Source organism: Mytilus edulis, chromosome 3 (genome assembly GCF_963676685.1).
Source record: "Mytilus edulis chromosome 3, xbMytEdul2.2, whole genome shotgun sequence".
Taxonomy (NCBI): Eukaryota; Metazoa; Mollusca; class Bivalvia; order Mytilida; family Mytilidae; genus Mytilus; species Mytilus edulis.
Window position 1 is genome coordinate 95,514,274 of NC_092346.1, and position 16,737 is coordinate 95,531,010.

Here is a 16,737-nt window from a genome sequence, read left to right on the forward strand (position 1 = left end):
AACGATATTGTAATTGATACTGATAAAATTGAGAATGGGAATTAGATGATGTACTTTTTCATCCTTCCTTTTCATTTCTTACTATTTGATCATTTCCGATGAAGGTAAATAAAAAAAAGCGCCTCAGTACCATATATATATATACAATTTATGAATTGTATTTTTTTCTTCATCTGTTGTGTCAAATTTAAGTTATCGTACGCTTTCCTTGGCTTTTTTGCGGGATGCAAAATGCGTCGAAAAATTAGGACCGGAAACTTTGTTTCGTTTTTATTTTACTATAGAAATCCTTGGTTTAACCTGTATTTAACCTGTATAAAATTAAAATAATGGTTTCGAAATCACTTTTAAAAATACTGCAAAAAAACTAAACTGACAAGAAGAATGAGAGCAATTGTCTTAGAATAATAAAATAATAATAAAATAATAATAAAAACGATAGTATCAGTGTATGTAAAGTGCGGATCCTAAAATATCATTTTTACTGTATATGCCATAAATGTCTAATGTAGAATGATAAATAAACAGACGAACTTTTTTTAATTTTTGAAGAAAATGAAGAAAAATAGTTAAAATGTTTATGTTCAGAAATACATAATACTAATAAAACAAAGTAAGAGATGCGAGCGGGATTTATCGCGCCTAAAGCCATCCAACTGTGAAATATATACCAAAATAGGTGAATTTTTAGGACATTTCACGAACAGATCGTGCAGGTGCTTTATAACTAACAGGTGAGATGTTGTTGCAGTAAAAAATATTCATTTTAATACAATTATTAAAGTTGTTTAACGTAGAATATGTTTTGTCATTCAGTTTCTTCATATTTAACTAAATTCCACTATGATGATTTCGTAATGCTAGTCATGTTTACTGTCGAATAATGATACTATTCTTTCATTTTAACTGTGGAGCGAATCATTAGTATTGTATATGCGGTGCATTTTCACTGTATAATTATTATTTTTTTTATCTATTACAGCTCATTTCTTTAAGCATGTAGAGCAAGACTTTAGTTGATTTGCTTGCTTTTTTTATTGGATAATCATTATGATAACACCCAATTTAATTCAAATATTAAAAATACAGGTTAAACTATGCCTATTCATATTGTTTAAAAATGTCAATCTTATTTACAAAGTTTGTATAAACAATTATACAAAGAAAGCAAGCAAGCCAACCAAAGTTTTGCTTTCCATGCATTAGGAAATTAGCTGTAAAGCCTTAATTTAGCCGACTTGCTCAAATAATAGATAAAGTAAGAGAAAGATTTGATAAAATTTAACTTACGGATAATAGTTTGGTTTTAAAAAAAACACTCTACTAAATTCAATAGAAATAACATTTATTTCAAATGTATTCCATTTAGTTTCTTATAAAGCGTATAGAGATCTTTATCCTTATTTTTTTTTATCCATTTCCATGACACTTCACCACTAATTACGTACATCTTGATATATATTGCACCTTTGTTTTCCCGTTTAAAAGGTTTTACACTGGAGCCCTTTATAACTTGCTGTTCGGTGTGAGCCAAGACTCCATGTTGAAGACCGTATTTTGACGTATAATGGTCTACTTTTATAAATTGTGACTCGGATGGAGAGTTGTCTCATTGTCACATACGACATCTATATGGCTCAAAAACGAAACGAGACGGGATAAAAAGGGATGAAAAAATCTACGCTACTTTTTTAATATATTTATAATGGGCTTTATATGAGTCAAAATAGAGTAAAATAGTGGGTCGCATTTGGGTATAAGCGTCACGCCGGATTGCCGATTTTTTGCAAGCGTGACAGGTGAAAGTCAAATGATTGTGTAGAGAAAAACAGGAAATGAAGTCTAGCGGGACACGGATAATTACAAAAAATTAGAACTGCATAGTATAAGCGGGATACGGGAATCTGACAAAACAATAAGCGGAATACGGGAATCTGCCAAAACAGTAAGCGGGATCCGGGATCAGAACCCCCAAATGAGACCCCAGAAAAAGATATTTTTGTATATTCATCCTATTGTTACAGTCATGCCTTCAATAACAAAAGTATCCGATGCATGCATTTTTTCATATTTTTGGTCCCTTTTTCGATTTTGTGGGGTCCAAATTTATAGACAAAAGTCCTTTAATATAGATATTTGGAATTCGTTGACATGCTGAATCTGACCATGTATCAAGTTTGGGGATTTTTTGCCTAGTTGCTGAAATAGCCCACATAGAGTTCCAAAGGGTCTAAAATCAACAAAAATGAATTGTAGCATGCATTTCGTGTACAATAACCCAAATGTGCATGGTTTTACCTCTGTGGTAGTATCCATTCGCGGATCTAGAATTTTTCATAAGTAGGGGCCCACTGACTGCTTAAGAGGGCCCGCTGCTGTCACGCTCCAGTGATTCACTATATAAGTTAAAATCAAGGAGAAACGTAATCTGAAGAATACAATATGACATTTTGAGAATCGCTTTTGTTACAAGTTTGAAAAGCTATATATTTGATGAAGAATGAATGAGGAGTTTGTATTTCAATTGGAAAATACATGTATCATAAATCCTAAAGTCATCAACTAAGTTTTTTTTCATTTGTTGCAAGTGCATTTATCACATAATTCTACAATAAAAATTCCTCGCATCTTTGAAAATTCTACATTAATAATGACTGCACTAACAGTGATAATTCATCGCATCTATAGTTAAAATGGATCGCTTTCAATAATCGATATGCTATATTATGATGCTTTTATAACACTTATTTGAAGTTTAATGCTATGTTTGTATATTATAAAGATATATCACAATGAAAATATGTTAAAACTTAACTTAAAATCCTTTAACTTGATATTTTCAAAACGTAAACAAATACAGTTTTCCCATGATCCTTTATTCTACAATAGACATACCCGCATATAACAGTAAAAATGAACTAGCTGGATTCGCACTTTATATACACTGAGTATTGTATTAAAAAAAATTTTATATAATCGAAATTAGCAGATTTACCAAGACCCAGAACTACAGTCACGATGATAAGAAATCGTTGGAAATCGTGACCATATGAGGCAACGCGACTTTAAAATGCACTACCAAATCATGAAGCCGAAATATGACATTATTTGACCATTTCATAAAATCTAAATTTGTATGGTCAAAAACATGTTTTTGTAGTAACTACAAATATCAAACTCTACTGTCTCATGACTGTAAAATATATTTACTTTCAGCAATTCCAAAAAATGAAAAACGAAAAATTCAGTCATTTAAAACGTTTAAAATGAAATAAAAATGCAAAGTCATATGTCATAGGCCTGGCATAGCTATACGCTTTTCTTTACTTCTTCGTCGATTTATTCTTTTCTCGACCTGTTTTTCAAATTTATTTAATCAAAGTATGGTTACATATCTAATTTCTTCATTTGATTAAATTAAATTTTCTAGCTACTTATAAATTTCCTAATAAAAGTTCTTTCTGTTTTTGTTTCTTTTCCAAATTTTATTATTTATTATAACCTCATTGCTTTGATTTTTTTTTTTTATCATAGTCTATGTGCTTGTGTGACATTTTAAAAGTGCTTTTGGTTTATATTCTGATAACGGATGCTTGTTTTTTTTATGATCGACTTTATAACTGAATTTAGTTACATATATATTTTACGGAATTTTGTATGCTTGATTCCAATTATTGTCATTTTGTATGTATGGGTTGCTAATACTATTTATTTGTTAAGTTGGAAGTGCGAGGTTTGCATGGTTTGGTTATAATTTCACTGTAAAATATGTTCAAACTTCCATTTTCTTTAGGAATGCCTATGCAAAGTCAGGACTATAACAGTTGTTTTTCAGTTGATTTTTTTCGTTTGCACTGTACAGTGTTTGTGTTTTTCAGTTATGTAGAATATTGTTCAATTGACAAGCACCAGAAAACACGAAACACCGAACAACGGTTATTGCTTACCGTTTTTACTTACTTTATTATTAAGTTATGTATTTATATATCTCAGGTGGAACCTTAGACTTTATAAGATTTATTTGTGTTTATTTGTTAATATTTTGTTAATTTAGGATTTTGTTATAATAATTAAATGTTTTAAACGTCTAGATAGTCGATCCGGAACATAACACAGCATTGACTTTTATTGTACTCTTCTCGTTCGAGTTTAATTTAAAAACAATACGAAACTTAAATATAATTATTTGAAAGGAGAGTCTTTATTTGAAATAACAATACAAAACAAAGACTTGCTGAGTGCTGAATAGTGAAACAATGAATACTTAACAACAGAAACTAAATACACAACAAAAAAGAAAATGGCGAACGCATCAGAAATACAAAAGTTATATTAATGGTTTTTTAAGCAGTATACTGAAATGGTATGTATTATTTTTTCACAATTTTATTCAATTTAAATGTTCAAAAGCAAAAACGCTCTAAATTTAATGTTATGCATATGAGTATGTTTTGATTGTGACACTTCTAAAATATGTCCCTGTTATTAAGCATTATATTCTACATAAGAATAGATTGGAAAACATTTTTGGAAATATTGAAACAAGAAGTATCACAAATTTTTTTTTTTTTAAGCCAACACGAATCTCGCCGTATACCGTTCGCCACCATTAAAAAAAGTAATCCTGGTATATGACGCCTCTGGGTGCGGGAATTTCTCGCTAAATTGAAGACCTGTTGGTGACCCTCTGCTGTTGTTTTTTATTTGGTCGGGTTGTTGTCTCTTTGACACATTCCCCATTTCCATTCTCAATTTTATAGAACACATGGTCTCCGTGGCAATTGTGCATATATTCGTCTACGATATATCCATTAGTATGTGTAAAACATGAGGCGTAGCCAAACTCGACAAAATAAAATTAGGCACATTCTTCGAGTTGTGCAGTATCAAAGCCAATCTCGACAAAATAAAATTAGGCGTAGTCTTTGAGTTGTGTAGTATCAAAGAAACTTGCTAGCTTAATTTTATTCTGGTGTTGGCATGAATATCAATTATATGGTAATTTTAATAAATTTTATTGTTGACAAAACTTTAAATTTTTCGAAAAACTAAGGATTTTATTATCCCAGGAATAGATTACCTTAGCCGTATTTGGCACAACTTTTTGGAATTTTGGGTCATCAATGCTCCTCAACTTTGTACTTTTTTTGGCCTTATAACTATTTTGATCTGATGAGTCTTATGTTAACGCGCGTCTGGCGTATTAAATTATAATCCTGGTACCTTTGATAACTATTTATTTTTCATTCTGGAATCATCAGAATATGCTCTACATGCAAGTTATTGTTTAGATTATATAAATTTACAACATGTATCTATATACATATATGTAAACGCCGGAAGACTGTGTGTTGACCTCTAGATGTTCTTTTTGTCGATGGTTTGATGTATATCGTTGTCAAAACGTTAAACTGGTCAATCATTCGGCATTATATAATAGTCTTTTATCCAAGTAAAATAAGACACAGTATAATTCTAACAATGTCACCATTTTTACTGTAAGCTCAACATAGAAATATTGTGAAAACATTCATTTTGATAGAGGTATCGTGTATGATCATGTATACATACTCTGACAGTAGCATCCAATAAGTTTCAACATACTTTCATTGTACATGCTAACTGAGAAAACTTTGATCTTATTCCAGTTATCAAATTCAAAGTGAACTATCATTCTGTGATTCACAATGAACGATAAAATTGGAAATTTAATTATTTGAATTTTCTCCCCCATTACAATTTGCCATTATCTGCTCAATATTTGATTGTAAATGTAAATACAAGCTATTGACAAATAGTTGTCAAATTCCAGGTCTCTCGTGATTATTAAAAGAAAAACAAATAGTGTTTGACATAAAAAGTTTGTCTGGATTTTGAAATACTATGGTTTAATGTAATAAATAGAAAAACATCTGTATTTGTAAAACACTACATTTTATCTTCATGTGCTGACAATTTAAACACGGTAAGTGAATTATATAATGTCAAAATACTTTTAAACAAAAAACGAAAAATTAGAGTACATAAAAAAGAATAGAAAAAAAAAAAGAAAAACGGCACACATCTCACAAATATTTAAAATTCTAAATACATAAGTCCAGTATTCATTAACGTCGGAAAGGCAGAGATGTTTTAAGAAACATCTTGAGATTGTATGGCAGCTTAACCACATTACTAACTCTTTCTAAAAAAGTTGATTCCGGTATTGTCTTTCAAAAACGAGAAACTGGTATCGTGCTAAAGGTTTGATTCATTAGTCGAACAGACATATATATTAATATATTCATAAGATACGGATCACAAATTGCCTCAAAACGTTGAGAGTCATGAATTTTAAATAATTTTAATTTTTAAATACATGTCAAGAGACGCGTTGTGTTTGATACGGGTGTTAATTGTAAACCCACACTCTTATACTAACCTGAACATGTCCTTTTGACATCTTTTAGTCACATCTACAGAAAATCCTACAGAGAACGGCATGTTAGTTATGTTTCTGTCATAATATACCAATTTTACCAAATATACCAAACTATACATTGAATTTTACTTGTGTCATAATATCTGACCATCAAACCAAACTAAACTATACATTGAATTTTACTTGTGTCATAATATCTGACCATCAAACCAAACTATACATTGAATTTAACTTGTTTTGCAGACGGGTTACGTCCACAGAGGACGGCATGTTAGTTATGTTTCTTTCATAATATCTGGCCTTTATACCATTGTTTTATTCCAGACGGATCTCGTTCACAGAGGACGGCTCTATAAGTATGGAGCTGTCATATCTGGTCTTTATACCAAACTTTACATTGTTTTTTTATTTAACTTTCAGACAAGTTACGCCTACAGAGGACGATATGACAGAGATGTTGCTGCCATACCGGGACCGTATACCAAACCATTACCCAAAACAATAAATGTAGGTATAGAACTGGTTTCATAAATACATGATTTGTTAAAGATCAATGTTACATTTTTTTATAACATTTTTTTCAAATTGAACGTATGTCTAAAAGTGTAACATTAATTCTATCTGAGAGATATAGAAAAAAAAACCTGCATCATATGTATATTATTCTATATATATATATTCCCCACCCCTTCTATTCAGATGCAGTTAATTGATAAAAACTTTTCATTAAAAAAGAAAAAAGACCACAAGAGTTACCTATACCAGCTAGTTTCTTAATCTGTTTTTTTCCCAATTCATTTTAGGATTTAACACATTTTTTTCTAGATGATATTCATGTGTAAACTTGGGAGATTCACTCCTAAACGGAATAAAGTCCGAACTTTTGTGAGTTAGCGACCCAGTATATACATATATCATTTATAATATATTGTTCGACCTCGTATAATTTGTTTAAATCTGTTGTTCGATATGATATGGTAATATGAAGACACCCATGTATTCACACAAGTTGTGCTATAGACGTCCTTAATGTAGAACACTAGCTAGTTAATTTAAGTTTTGGCATTTTGAACTCTCGTGTGAATAGAATAGTTGTCCAGCATTTTATGGCTCTGTATGGATATGTGACCCTAGTTATTAGTAGAATGATCATAATTAATCCACAGGCACATACCGCTAAAGATGTATTTAATGTTCCTAAGGAACCGGCTGTTATCTTAGACAAAAACATGTACCATACAAATGAACAATTCGAGGATGGTTATCCTCAAGACAAAGTATATCAACATACTGGAAATGAGGTAGGTATCTGTGCGGAATTAAGACAGAGTTATAATTCGGAAGAAGCAACACATTCATTTTCTTCCGATCTAGTATTCTTGTTTCCGCACATAAAACATCGATCAATCGAATTCAAACTTTTCACCTTTTTTGTTATTTGGCATTACGCAACCTTGCTCATAACGTGACCAAAGACTCGTATGGCCAGGTTGCAATACTTGTAGTTTGTAATTTAAAAAGCGACAAGAAATTTCACTCTTGTACTATTTGCTTTGTTCTTCGAATAACATAATTGAATGCTAATAGATATAGGGAAAAAGACATATACCCTGATTAGTATAAAAAAAAAACACTATTATCCCCGAAAATGAATTAGATTTCTTCAAATCTGACATGAACATTTACCGTGGATAAACAAGCAGTTTAGGCTCTAAAAATGTCTCCATGTAGTTATAGACCTGTATCTCGTCAATGTATGTCGAAGGCCTCACTGTGACTTTTCGATGAAGAACAGCAATACAAGCACTGTTCCTTTGCTGTGCATATATACTAATTTTGTGGGATAAATGAATACCTGACATCCATTCTTTCTTTTAGATTTATTCTAGAAAGTCTGAATGCTACTATGGGAAACTCTAGGAGTTGAGCAAATAAAACCTATGACATAGGTGTCCTGCCAAAGTTTCATTTTGTACAATTACGAAGTTTTATTATCCGAAATATCTACAAATTATCCAAATACTAGTAGATTGTATGTGTACACATAATGAAATAATACAACAGAACAGTTGTGATGTATTCCCAAATGACAAAATCAAACTATTTTTTCAATAAAATACAGGGTTACATACTTTTTTTAAGAATATAAAAATATACTGTTTTATTTATGTTACAGGCAACTTACCTAGACAAGAAGCAAATAGACTATAAGAAAGACATTCCGTTCTACAAAGACATTAAGACAGGACCATCATATATAAAACCTCGTGAACCAATATCTTTTCGCGAGAAGGTAAGCTACCGGAACCAAGAGGAATGGGAGAGAACAAAACCCCCCGGACAGTACACAAAGGAAGGCGACTTCATTAAAGAAAGCATTAAAAAAGCCCGACAAGAACGAATGGCAAAAGAAAAGGAACTGATTAGTAGGAGAGAAAATTATAACTCAAAAGGGCCGCTTATGTCAACCCGTGCTGATCCTCCGCTAAAAGATGGATATGATACAAACGCAAAAGATGATTTTGATGTTCCCAAAGAACCTGCTATAGTTTTGGATAAAGGTTATCCAGATATGTCGACCAAATTTGGAGATGGGGGGTTTTACAATGACTCAGGTATACCAAGCGATATGATTGGAAGCATGAGTCCACGGAAAGGGATGGTCGGCAAAAGCTTTGGAAAACTCGAGGTTGCAGACGAGATTGCGATCATGTTACAAAGAAAGGGAGCCGGTGTGAAGGTGAGAGTAATGATAATCGTAACATTATTTTCAAATAACCTGTAAACATATAGTTAATAATTATGTTCCAAAAGTAATAGTGCTGTGGTCGGTTATTTTCTAAACTGGTGACAAAAATATATACACGAAAGTATATTCCCTTTCAACAGCCTTGTCGAGTTTATGATGACGAAAGAAATACATGATTATATAGCTCAATATAATATGTATGTGAAATACATTACCAATTATAAGTTTCAATCATTGCAAAATGAACAGTCCTTTCCTCATCAAACAAATACGAATGTTTTATAAATTAATACATCGTTTTAAACACATTTATATACCTTTGAGCAAAACTTTTAGGAATTTTGGTCAATGCTCCGAGTTCAACTTCGTACTTTATGTTTTTTTGTTTTTTTGTTTTTTTGTTTTTTGTTTTTTTGTTTTTTTTTATTTTTGTTTGTTTTTATAACTTTTTTGACTTCGAGCGACTCTGCTGAGTCTTTTGTAGACGAAACGCGCGTCTAGCGTAAATGCAAAATTTATTCATGGAATCTATGATGAGTTTGTTTATCTTTTCAAAAAGATTTGAATTTTGATATCCCATTTTTATAGAGGAATACAAGCAAACAAACAAGATTAAAGTTCAGACCCAATAATTATAGGGTTCAGGTTTCATAAAACAAACTAGCAAAAAATGTAACAATATTTAGCAATTTAATTTTGAAATCTAATTTACCATTTTAAGGACCAAGAAGATCCAAAATCCGCAGGGGGTCCAGCCTCAGCGATCAGAATAGACGACTTAAAAGATGATTTTCTGATATGTGAAAATTGTAAAAGGGAATATGATGAGAAAACCCATATACCAAGAGTATTGCCTTGTCTTCATACATACTGTCAACGTTGCCTAGGTGATATTACACGCGACTGGACAGTTGGATGTCCAACCTGTAAATCTCAGCATCACATCCCTGGAGACAGTGTAGCTAACTTTCCAAAAGATAATACCAGACGCAGCCTTCGTGATTTCGTCCATCTCAAAAAGAAAGGACAGCGAGTTGCATGCAGAGATTGTCCTGATTCAGGTGTTGCTGCTTTCTTTTGTAAGGACTGCTACTCTTTTATGTGTCATGAATGCCGTAAAGCTCATCTCCGAAACTTTATGTCTAGAAATCATAACATTGTTTTATTGGATCAAATTCAAAACTCTGGTATTGAACCGTTCCTACGAAATGAAACTTGTGACCGCCAAGGTCACGATGGGCAACCATTGGTCTACTTTTGTGTATCCAAGACATGCAACAAACCTGTTTGCAAAATGTGCACTGTCTTAGAACACCAGTCTGACAGAGGACATATGGTAAGGCGACTTGGAGATGCATATGAAGACCACAAAGAACAAGTAAGTAATTTGGTCAAACAAGTAGAAGATAAAATTACTCTTAGCAAAACAGTGATGATTGAAACGGAAGACGAGATGCGTAATTTAGATAAAAAACAGACCGACATTACCAAAGAAATAGACCATGAGATAGATGAAGGGGTTCACATGCTTGAAGTACGCAGAAGAGAACTCAAAGATACATTAAAAGAAAAATGTAAGAAAAAGAGAGGAGTATTGCAGTCACAAAGAGAAGGCTTGAAGTATAACCTGTCACTGATGTCATCTGCTAAGGAGTTTACAAGTCATATAATGACACACAGTATGCCTGCTGAGTTTGTCCTCCTAACAGACACGTTACGTAATCGTTTGGTCTTTCTAAGAGATAATCATATTGACAGCTGTCCATTAGAAAACTCATTTATAGCCTTTGATAAAGACAAGATGGGAGCAGCGTTTAAACAATACATCATTGATATGGGAAAGATAAGATCAACCGCCATTTTCCCTCCGAAGACATTGGTAGAGGCTATGGATGTTCCAGTTGAGAACGAGGCCGAAGTCTTGAAAGTGTTTCTCTATGACAGTAAAGGAACACCACAAAAAGATAGCTTCGATTGTGTATTGGTAGATATTAAAGATCCAAAGGGAAGAATGCACCCGGCGACAGTGGAAGATTCCAAAACCTTAGAAGGATGCTATAGGGTTTATTATACGGCAAACATGACTGGAGCACATATTGCCTACGTCAGAGTCCTTGGAAGACTTGTCAGAGAAGAAGGATTTCCATTCCTGTCCAAGTCTCCAGGTAATATTGATAGAATGATTTTATACTGTTAAACACAATACAATATTCTTATGATGTTATGACTGCTGGGTCGTTTTGTTTAACTTCCAACTGTTTTGATTTGAGCACACTGAGTTTTTATGTCGACGAAACGTGTCCAAATTAAAGGACTGTATCTTTTATAAGTTTTCATAACCACTAGGTCAATGCCACTGCTGGTGGACGTTTCACCGGCACATTAGTTAACTCTTTTGTGCCGACATAAAGTAGCAATGATATGTTCATTTTTTGTAAATTAACTGTTTAAAATGTTGAATTATTCGTCTCAATAGGGTTTTTGTTCAATCCCAAAGGTGATTGTATTAGCCGTATATTTTCGGAATGTTTGGTGATTTTTTTAATTGCTTTCAGTTTCAAATTTGATTTTAATCTCTCACTGTTTAAATTCTAACGCCATCGACGTCTTTTGTCGACTATACTTTCCTCTAGCGTACCAAATTATTCGTCTGGTATGATCTTTGATGAGTTTTTATAACCATTGGGTCGATGCCACTGCTGGTTGACGTTTCTTCCATGAAGGTATCACCAGCCGAGTTGTAAGCACTTCTGTGCTTACTTGGAATATCATTAAAATGTTAATTTTTGAAAATATACTGTTTATAAAACGTTCAATTCTTTGAGTTTTTCTATACCCACTCATATATTACACAAGCCGTATTTTACACAACTTTAAGGTTTTTTATGCTCTCCAATATCAAATATGGTTTAATCATCTAACTGCATGTTTCATAGTCATTGATGAACTGTATGTCAACGAAACTTTCATCTGGCGTATCAAATAATAGACCTGGTATCTTTGATGAAGGCCTTTGATGGCATAACCACATCAGTAGTCTACACTTCTGCATTGATCTGAAATATCATTGATATGTTCATTTTCTGTAACTTTACTGTTTATAAAATGCTAAATATTTGAAGCAATACGATTTGTCTACCCCATGACTTATATTGCCTTAACTGTATTTAGACACTATTTTAGAAATCTTATTAACTTCGAATTGGTTTGTCTTTCGAACATCACTCGTATTCACTAGTTAGTTTATTGTCGACGCAACGGGCATCTCACGAACTAAATTGCAGGACTATCATTGTATGAAGCATCTCGTGAATAATTTTAATGTTATTATGAGTAACTGTATGGTGATTCATATGCTGGGTGAAGTAAGGGTAACTTGTTTTCCCTCTTATAATATCAGCCATTAATCCTCGGTCTACTCTTGAGACTATTGTTATCGCACTATTACAAAGCCATTTCGATACAGCATATAACAAATTTATTTATTTTACCTTTTGAAACAAACCTTTATCAATAAATAATTATTTTATTTTCAGGAGAGATTGATAAAAGATTCGGGGATATACTGTGTAAGTATTCAATATTCGTATGCCCAGATAAAGACGGTAAAACGTACGAATTTTGCAGCTTTCAATGCGCTTTACTGGTTTATACTTGATAACCAGACTTTTTCAGTAAACGTCATCAGGAATCGTCAAAACCAGAAGAGTATAAATAATATCGTTTGGAAACAAACGAATTCAACAAATTCTAAAAGACATGTGCAAGGAAATGATAACATTTCATTTACAAATATCTTTTTACACAGTGTAGCGTTTGTTAATTGAAATTGCATCTATGCATGCCTATTTTCACACAGAACAGGGACTATACAAGTTTAAAATTGCAATTACGGGTCTTTTAACACAGCTGGGGCGCTAAGCTAATCTGAAGTACACTTACATACATGTCTCTGTACACCTTAAAAAAAAACACAATCTGCCACAAAAATTTCTGTTTTTTCTTCTCTCTCTCTCAATTATTCTAATGAATGAAGAATGCAAAAAAAAGTTAGGAATATACTACAGGTATATAGACATAAAATATGTTATCGTTACACTTGACACGTTCCAATACACAAAATCTGTTATCGTTACACTTGACACGTTTATATAAGTACATGAAAACTGTTAACGTTATACTTGACACAATTATAGACTTCATATCTTCTATCGTTGCACTCATGGTAATTCATTTTCATTTTTGAACAGGTCCTGGTTTCCTGTTTGATTCCAGTACAGCTCATTCCGAACGAGAAGTTAGTGGTAATGGACGAATGTTGAAATCTGACATCACAACGCTGAAAAAGAATACAACCCGCCATGTTAAAAAGTTTAAAGGTAAATGTATGTAGCGTCTATGTGATGCATGTTTATGTGTTACTGTAAATGTTTTACTTCTAGAAAGACTTAATTAGATTTGGTTCTTATTTCGTCTAGTGTCCAACTAGTGTCTCTTAATGAGAATAATTGCAATGAATTGACAAAATACAGCTATAATTGGTTAACGTACTCTCAAGCATATCGTATATTGGTTTCCGAGATTTCGTATCCAGTCTTCCTGGAAAGGTGTTGTTTAGAAGGGATTTGAACTCGGGTGTCTTTTTCGGAGGCGCTTGACATTATTCGTTTATATGTGGATTTTTTTTCTAAATTTTCAATGAACATATGTACATGTATTCGTATTTAAAGTATTTATCAATTCACGACAATACTATAATAATCTAACAACACAAAACAAACTCTTAATAGATCAAATGTACTGTAAATGTCAAATTTAACCACTTCGAATGTAAGGTATACAATTCCCTGTACCAATTCAGGAATATGACAATTGTTGTCCATTCGTTTGATATGTTTTATCATTTGATTTTGCCATTTGATTATAGACTTTCCGTTATGAATTTTCCTCTGAGTTCAGTATTTTTGTGATTATACTTTTTTCCATGCAATTTTTAGACATTTGTTTCAGTTTAAATTCAATTGAAAGGTGTATCTTCCTCTGACAAACATTAGTTACAACCTTCGACAAAATCGAATGTTTTATAAAAAGCTTTATGTGGACCAAATTCACTACAGAAAATGATGATGGTCAATGCATGTGGCGGAAACATTGTTTGAAGCAAAAAATGTCAAAATGCAGCAAACATATAGTCAATATTTGGAGACGTTTTTAGAATTCGTTTAATATGTTAACTCGTAAGAATCATGGTATATATTGTACATGATAATTTACTCAAGAGTTAAAATAGCCGTTTTGTTCAACACCACGTTGGTTATGGTATACAGTTAAAACTAATAATCTGTGATTGTTTTTAGTGAACGATGATTTTTTTTCTCTGCTGAATTGTTAACCAGATTTTAGAAAACATATTTGTTCGATAAATACCTTGATTTTCTGTTTAGGATCGGCAATAAACAGAAAGCTTTGTCGATTGCGTCTCCACATACCATTTATATTTAGATATGATGATAAATACATGTTTCTCGTTACAGCAGGGAAGGCGTTCCCGTGGGACGACCCTTCTCAGGATACTGGTAGGACAGAAAAGGGGAAACTTTTAGATGAAAGTGACGCAAAGAAGCTACGTAAATATTGTGGAGTAATTGGAACACGGCCATTTAGAGACACGGGTCGTTATTATTATGAGGCGATGATTTCTTTTCGTATACATGTCAATCTGGTTAGAAATGCATTAATATTTGAAGTTGGTCTCGGCCGTTGGGATAGTATCCATGCAAGCTTTTACGTTGGTGCACAGTCATATGCATGGTCGTTTTCAGCAGAAAGATGTAACGAGCATAAACAACTTTGTCACAAATTTCGCCATAAGAGGACGCTTTTGTTGCATTCTCCATTATCCTCCGACACTGCTGGTACTGTGATGACGATGACATACGGGTTCTTGGTGGATGTTGACAATCGTCAGTGGTCTATAATTGACAACCTCAGCCAGAAGATTCTGTATAGTTTCAGAAATCTTGACTTCAGCGAACCACTCTGGCCTGTATTTGGTACTTACAACCCATATTCTGCACATGTAGAGATGCATCTAAAATCAGGTAGCTCTGTTGGTAAAATACCTGCAATTGCTACATTGATATAACATTAGTAAAGAACGTTCACTTCATTATTCTCCTTTCCAGTCACGTGTCTCTTTATAGTTCTTGATATCTATGATACTTAAAATATATATTATAGTTTGTAAATATAGTATACGATTATGAATAAATAGTTTTGTATTTATGATGACTACAGTAAATAATAAATGTTTTTTTAAGTTGCAAACTTTGGAAACAAACAATAAGTAAATAGGACAACGGTTATGAATGGAAAAAAAAGATGTGATACGGTCACTTGTCGTCACTATATATTTTGAAAATCGTTAGAAAGAGAATGTCTATATTTATAAATTAACTGTTTACAAAATTTAGAATTTTTTGAAATACTAAGGCTTTTCTACCTCGGGCATAGATTACCTTAGCTGTATTTGGAAACACTTTTAGGAATTTTGGATCTCTATGCTCTCCAACTTCGTACTTTATTTGGCTTTTTTTTTTTTTTTTTTTTTAACTTTTTTGGATTCGAGCGTCACTGATGAGTCTTTTGTAGACGAAACGCGCGTCTGGCGTATGTATAAAATTTAGTCCTTGTATCTATGATGAGTTTATTTACAACCACTGGGTCGATGCCACTGCTGGTAGAGATTTATTTCCCCGAGGGTATCACAAGCCCAGTGGTCAGCACTTTTTGTGCTGACATGAATTATCATTGATATTGTTATATTTATAAATTAACTGTTTACAAAATTTTGAATTTTTTGAAATACTAGGGCTTTTCTACCTCAGGCATAGATTACCTTAGCTGTATTTGGAAACATTTTTAGGAATTTTGGATCTCTATGCTCTTCAACTTCGTACTTTATTTGGCTTTTTTTAACTTTTTTGGATTCGAGCGTCACTGATGAGTCTTTTGTAGACGAAACGCGTCTGGCGTATATATAAAATTTAGTCCTGGTATCTACACTGTAAATCTAAGTGTTAATAAATAGAACACTGCTTGAACGCTTTTTTGTAACACTTTTTGAACGTGTAATGGTGTTCCAAATGTTTACACGTCTAGTGTTCATCAATTGAATGTGTGGTGTCCAGTTTTTAATGCCTTTGTGTTTCATTTTTGAACACTTGATGTTAGAGACCTTAACATTAGTGTTCAACGATTTAACGTGTCCGAATGTTCAAAATCTTAATACGTCGACGCGAACAACAGCCATGTAACACTTTTTGAACACACTGAACATGTTCAAAACCAGAAATGTTAAGATCCAGAACACCAGATGTTAACATTCAGAACAGTTGACATAGGTGTTCAAAGTGATGGCGTTCAAATGTAGAACATGTTCTATTTTCAAGCGTACATAATGTTCCATAAATACTAAACTTAATTAAACTGTTATAAAAACTATATTGAATCAGGCAAAATATAACAATAAAACATATTTTAACAAGTAATTCTTTATATAATCAAA

At 32.6% G+C, this 16,737-nt stretch overlaps 1 protein-coding gene across 3 annotated transcripts; it reads left to right on the forward strand.

Moving 5' to 3' along the window:
• Window positions 1–4,180: 4,180 nt before the first annotated feature.
• On the forward strand, window positions 4,181–15,455 carry LOC139517837 (E3 ubiquitin-protein ligase TRIM45-like). 3 transcript variants are annotated; one of them, XM_071309289.1, is made up of 8 exons: window positions 4,182–4,363; window positions 6,842–6,928; window positions 7,588–7,722; window positions 8,598–9,161; window positions 9,892–11,335; window positions 12,707–12,739; window positions 13,421–13,549; window positions 14,705–15,455. In XM_071309289.1, the coding sequence occupies exons 1-8, from the start codon at window positions 4,361–4,363 to the stop codon at window positions 15,313–15,315; spliced, it is 3,006 nt and encodes a 1,001-aa protein (XP_071165390.1). In that variant the 5' UTR covers window positions 4,182–4,360; the 3' UTR covers window positions 15,316–15,455. The 3 variants fall into 3 exon arrangements, with proteins under 3 accessions (XP_071165391.1, XP_071165390.1, XP_071165392.1); XM_071309290.1 differs by lacking the exon at window positions 7,588–7,722 and having other exon boundaries at window positions 4,181–4,363; XM_071309291.1 differs by lacking the exons at window positions 4,182–4,363; window positions 7,588–7,722 and having other exon boundaries at window positions 6,821–6,928.
• Window positions 15,456–16,737: the final 1,282 nt, after the last annotated feature.